Genomic DNA, 6,232 nt, shown 5'->3' on the forward strand with positions numbered 1-6,232 from the left:
AGAGATCCCAGAAGATGTTACTGGGAGCAGAGAGGAAGGGCAAAGGAGGTTGGAGAGCCTGTGCTGTTCCTTGTAGAGAGTGGGTTGCAGGCCTTGTGGGAATGAATTGAGATAGATGACACTTTGTGGTGTCCCTCTGGACTCTGCTGTCCCTTCTGGAGGTCTCTGCTCTCTGGTGTAAGACATCCCAGTGCCTTCCACCCACCACAGGGATTCTCCTCCATGCTTTCATCCAGGTGCTTCTGTTGGGGCCTGCTGGCTGTGTAGATCAGCCTTGGGGGCTTGCTGGGGTCCTGGGGACTCTAAGTGTGCAGCAAGTGAGTGGAACTGGAGCAATGCATGGAGAGATGGAGGGAGAAGGCTGCAGGGGGTGGGAGGGCTTAGTTCAGCAGCTGTGAGGCTCTGCCTGGCTCCTACCTCCAATGGTGCTGGCAGCAGCTGACCCCAGAAGCTCAAAGCCCCAAACCCTGCCTGGCTCAGGACAGTCCCCTGAGCCCTTCTGACATCCAGCACAGCCCAAGCAGGCACTCAGGGTTCCTAGCCACACAGCCCAGCCATCCCCCATAGCAGGAGTCACCTGAGGTCTCACTCCCTCTCTGTCCCCCTTGCTCTCCTCAGTTGCTGCCTGAGGTGGCTGCAGGGTCCCTCGCCAGCCCTCATCTGTAACCCCCCCTTGGCTTGGTGCTGTTCTTTCAGCCCTCCAGCTGATCCCAGCCTTTAGTCTCAGGCCCCTTCCATTCTTGTGCTGCTGTGTGGTCGTTTGAGGCTGTGCCTTTAAGAACAAACACTGCTGGAACACACTGGCTAATGTTTTTGGTACTAGAACCAAAACATTCTGATATTCTAAACGAATTTCATTGGTTGATAAACAAAAATTCAGCTTTAGATTGTGAAGCGGTTGGAAAATTTTTTCCTCAGTTCAGTTCGGTTTGGGAGTTGGGGGAGTTTGGTGTTTCAGCCTGTTCTCCCTGCCTGCTTCTTCTGCGAACTGCTGGACTTGGCCTTCAGATAAGCAAACACTAATCCTGCATGGGCTTTTGAAGCTTGCTAACAACTCTTTTCCTTAGTAACTTGCCTTTCTCTCTCTCTAACCCCTTTTTGGGGAAAAAGGGAGGTAAGGGGGGGAGAGAGGGGGTTCCAAAGAGGGGATCCCTCCCAGAGGGAGGGATTTTTGTTGTGTTATTTGTCTTTGCTGTGTATTTCTGTGTATATATTGTAAATACCTGTATATATTGTGTTATATATAACCTGCTTTCCATATATGCTTGTAAATATATAGCTTTTGCTCTTCGACTGAGTTAGCTGTGGTTTCTTACTCTGTGGAGGAGGGAGAGCTAAGCCCTCTCTCAACCTACCACATGCTGCTTCTAGCCCAGTTCCTTAGATGCTTTCTGAGCCACAGCATTTCCCACTCCACCCTTCCAGCTGCAGTGGCAGTGGAGGTGGGGGACCCAGGGCCAAGGGACAGCCAAAGCAGCAGGGACATGGATGGGCTGGGAATGAGGAAAGGGCCTGGGAATGGCCAGGCAGGAATTAGGCCTTGTCCCCCCAAGAAGGGGAGAGGATGCAGGGCCCAGGTGGCAAATGTGTGTGCAGGGCATGGCAGAATCTGGCAGCATTTGAGGAGGTGAAAGGAGTGAATTGTGCTGCAGCTCTGCATGGTTCAGCTGGGAGATGAACAGCAGCCCCTGGGCACTGTGCCCTCCCATCCAACCTCCTTTTCTCTTGGGGATGTGGAGTGGCAGCTCCAGGAGAGCTGCAAAGAGCAAGGTGAGAGAAATGGTCAGGGAGAGAAGGAAGCCAAACCCTTTCCAGTGAGTGTCTTTGGGCTGCAGGTGTGTGAAGGGTGCTGGAGGTGTGAGGTTTGGGCAGGAGGCAGAGACTCCTCCAGCATCCCAGTGAGGGCTGAAGACTTTTAGCAGGAAGCTGCCCAAGTCCCTTCCCTCTTTGCTGCATCTGCAGAGATCATGAAGCTCCCTTTGTGTCCTGAGGGCTGCTGTGATCTTCTGTTGGGGAGTGAGCAGCAGAGAGGTGTGTGCAGGGCAGAGGTGAGCACAGAGTGGGTGTGGTGGGGTTAGGGCCAGGGAGGAGAGCTGGGTCCACAGCAAGATGTGCTGGCAAATGCAGGTGCAGGCAGCAGAGGCCTGGGCAGGCAGTGGGAGGAAGCTTTAGGCAAGGCCTGGGAGAGGCTATGTGGAGGCAGCTGTGTTGTGGTGCTGGCCTGCAGCTGTGTGCTGGGGGCTGTGTGCTGGGCAAGGAGCTGAGTCTGCAGTTGTTGAGGCCTCCCATCTTGATCAGCGCTGGCTGTGTGCTGTGGCTGTGCTGCTGGGCTTGGGAGCTGCCCCCAGCAAGGCTGAGCTGTGCTGCCTGGTTGTGGGCAGTGCTGAGCCATCTCTTGCAGGTCAGTGCTCTCCTCTGAGCCCTTTGCTTGTCTCTGTCAGGGGCTGAGTCCTCTCTCCTTCATCCCTGCCCCTGTGTGCTGTGGAAGAGCAGAGTTTGCAGATCTGCCCCTTGGAGCAGCCCAAAGGTAAGAAACCCAGAGTGGGGCAACAGCAGGATCCTAGGCCCCCAGGGCAGCTCCCAGCCTCCTCCACCTCCTCCTGTCCAGCATATTTCACCTCTTCAGGAGCTCTGAGGCACATCAGGTGTTGTGGGAGTTGAGGAATGCTCCAGGCTGCTGGGGGTCAGTTGTGAGCAGGAGGTGATGTTTGGGGGTTGGGATCTGGAGGGTGGTGGGAGAAGGTTGGAGGTGGTTTGGTTTTCCTTAGTCAGTGCTGCTGCCTCCATTGTTTGATCCAGGGGAGATCAAAGGACAGGGCCTGGGCCAGGAACCACCCTTCCAATGCCCCCAGGCTCGAGGAGAGTGGGACAAGACCACTTGTAAGTCCCAGGGTACCTCAGGGCACTGATCACAGGAACCTGGGGTCTCAGCCCAGGTATTAGAGGTCTGTGCCCACACTGTGGCAGAAACTGAAGGTTTGAGGTCTCCTCTGCATTCTTTCCTCCATCTGGTGCTGGGAGTCAGGGACTGTCATGACCCTAGCAGGATCTGAGAGTTTGAGGTCCTGGGCTCAGGTGCTTCCATCTTCCCTATTGCACAGCTGTGACCCCTTCCTGCCACAGTATGGCCTCACAGAAGGACCCAGACAAGAGGTGGGAGGATAAGAATCACCCAGAGATCAAGTTGGAATAAACCCAAGTGCAGCACCAAGGGAGTGGAGGAGTGGGAGGAGGAGCAAAAAGATTACAAGATGGAGCATGGTGAGCAGCTTTTCAGTTGTGAGACCTGTGGCAAGAGGGTCACACGGGGCTCTGATCTCAGCATCCACCGCCGCACCCACACTGGTGAGCAGCCCTTCAGTTGTGAGACCTGTGGCAAGAGGTTCAGCCAGGGCTCTCATCTCAGGCGACACCACCTCACCCACACAGGTGAGAAGCCCTTCAGTTGTGACAGCTGTGGGAAGAGATTCAGCCGGAGCTCTCATCTCGGGCAACACCACCTCACCCACACCACTGAGAAGTCCTCTACCTACAAGGACTGCGGCAAGACATTCACTCACAGCGCCACCCTTCGCCAGCACCGCAGTGTGCATGGCACTGAGGAGTCCTTCAGCTGCTTGGATTGCGGCAAGAAATTCAAACACAGCTCCAGCCTCAGCATCCACCGCCGCATCCACACCGGAGAGCATCTTTTCCCCTGCGCTGTGTGCGGCAAGAGCTTCACCACGAGCACCTCATACATCCGGCATCAACTCATCCGCAGCGGTGAGAAACCCTACAGCTGTGCTGACTGCGACCAGAGCGTCACCTGCAGGTCTAAGCTAATCCAGCACCGTCGTGTGCATACCAGAGACAAACCTTTCACATGTCCTGACTGCGGCAAGAGTTTCACTCAGAAAGGCCACCTCAACGTGCACTGTGCCACCCACACCAGAGCTCAGCCCACACTGGAGGGGAGGCATAGAGTCACCCAGAATCTGTTGGGATAATCATGATTCCTCTGAGAGGGCCTTTCCACCACCAAGTCACCTCCTTTTTCCTCTGCATTTGTCAGAGGCTAGGGGCTCCAGCAGGAACAAACACCTCCTGCCCTTCTGAACAGCAATTAGTGCTGATGAGAACAATTGCAGTGCTGAGTAAGCACTGCCCTTGGAGCTGGGCTGAGCTTTACCAGGGTTTGTCTGGTTCTTCCCCAATTTATGTCTCCCTGGGGTAAAAATCCCTCTGTCCATTGCCCAGTTGTGCTGATACAAGGCCAAAGTTACCCAAATCCTGCCTGTTTGTTTGTGTCTTAGACATCCCTGCCCACAATGCCCAAATGCTGAGGGCATTTGCCCCCTAGGAATGGGGCTGCAGCTGTGTGCCCAGTTCAGGGAGGTCAAAGTGAGGTTCTCAGGGACATCTCAGTGTTTTTTTCATTCTGCCAAGGGATGTTAGGTGTTTGGGGGGCCCTGGAGAGTTCTAGGATTGATTTTCAGAATCTTTGGAGGGTGCAGAGGGGATCTCAGGGAGGTGTTTGGAAGCCCTTGGAGATCTTCTGTCAGCTTTCCACTTCTGCAATCCCTTTGTCTGAGTCCTTATTTCTGCCCCTGGTGGGGAGGGGTCTGCCCCAACCCATTACAATAAGGACATTGATCAGTGGAGCATGATCATTCCCTTCCGAAGAAGGGCAGAGGCATGGATCCCAGTGACTATGACAAGAGGGTGGGAGAGTGAGAATGGATTGGATCATGTTACCAGACTATTAGACCAGGGACTAAAGGATTCTAGATAAAGGGCAAAAAGATTTGTGGGATGGTTAATGTTTGCTCTAATATCAGCTGTGATAATATTAGCATCCCCAGCTGCTTCAGTTACAGCTCTGACAGAGGGCATACAAACTGCAGACACAGTGAGAACTTTATTGACCAATGTGACAAATGATTTGCAGCTGCAGGAAGCTGTAGATGAGGAAATAATAGCAAGGTTATAGGTGCTTGAGGCCAGTGTTGTTTGGTTAGGAGATCAACAAGCTGCCTTGCAGACCCATATGATGCTGTAGTGTGATTGGGAATAGGGAAGGGAAGGGAAGGGAAGGGAAGGGAAGGGAAGGGAAGGGAAGGGAAGGGAAGGGAAGGGAAGGGAAGGGAAGGGAAGGGAAGGGAAGGGAAGGGAAGGGAAGGGAAGGGAATAAACCAGGTTGGAAGATACCTTCAAGATCATTGTGTCCAACCCATCATCCAACACCATCTAATTAACTAAACCATGGCACCAAGCACCCCATCAAGTCTCCTCCTAATCACCTCCAGTGATGGTGACTCTACCACCTCCCCAGGCAGCCCATTCCAATGGGCAATCACTCTGTGTAGAATTTCCTCCTAACCTCCAGCCTAAACCTTCTCTGGTGCAGCTTCAGACTGTGTCCTCGTGTTCCTGTGCTCGTTGCCTGGGAGAAGAGACTAACCCCCACCTATCTACAACCTCCCTTCAGGCAGTTGTAGAGAGCAGTAAGGACTCCCCTGAGTATCCTTTTCTCCAGGCTAAGCAACCCCAGCTCCCTCAGCCTCTCTTCACAGGGCTGTGCTCCAGACCCCTCCCCAGCTTTGCTGCCCTTCTCTGGACATGTTCCAGTAAGTCAACATCCTTCCTAAACTGAGGGGCCCAGAACTGGACACAGTACTCAAGGTGCGGCCTAACCAGTGCAGTGTACAGGGGCAGAATGACCTCCCTGCTCCTGCTGGCCACACTGTTCCTGATGCAGGCCAGGATGCCACTGGCCCTCCTGGCTGCCTGGGCACACTGCAGGCTCATGTTCAGCCTACCATCGACCAGTACCCCCAGGTCCCTCTCTGCCTGGCTGCTCTCCAGCTACTCTGACCCCAGCCTGTAGCTCTGCATGGGGTTGTTGTGGCCAATGTGCAGAACCTGGCACTTGGGTGTGTAATCATAAGCAGGACATGTGTGTAACATCCTTGTCTTGGAATGACTCTCAGCATGATTGGAACTCACTCAGGTCACATTCACAAGGAGCCTTTGATAGCTCCTTGAAATATAATGTCCAAACATTGAAGCATCAGCTGGAACTGCAGGTAGCAAATACACAACAGGTGAGGATGGATTCAACATGGCAAGCACTGAACAATGATCTGAGCTGGTTGAATCCAAACAATTGGTACAGTGGTAGAGATGGCACCCAGGTCAAGGAGGGCGAGGTTGAGGAGGAAGAAGTACATGGGGGTGTGGAGGTGGTGGT

The 6,232-nt window shown here is 53.8% G+C and overlaps 1 protein-coding gene across 1 annotated transcript in view; it reads left to right on the forward strand.

The window, feature by feature from the left end:
* Positions 1-3,989, forward strand: part of LOC104302688 (zinc finger protein 721-like) — a 235,891-nt gene extending 231,902 nt beyond the window's left edge. Inside the window, 1 exon segment of the mRNA XM_054177697.1 lies at positions 3,137-3,989. Coding sequence (XP_054033672.1) covers positions 3,137-3,989 — 853 coding nt within the window.
* Positions 3,990-6,232: the final 2,243 nt, after the last annotated feature.

This window comes from Dryobates pubescens, chromosome 43 (genome assembly GCF_014839835.1).
Source record: "Dryobates pubescens isolate bDryPub1 chromosome 43, bDryPub1.pri, whole genome shotgun sequence".
NCBI lineage: Eukaryota > Metazoa > Chordata > Aves > Piciformes > Picidae > Dryobates > Dryobates pubescens.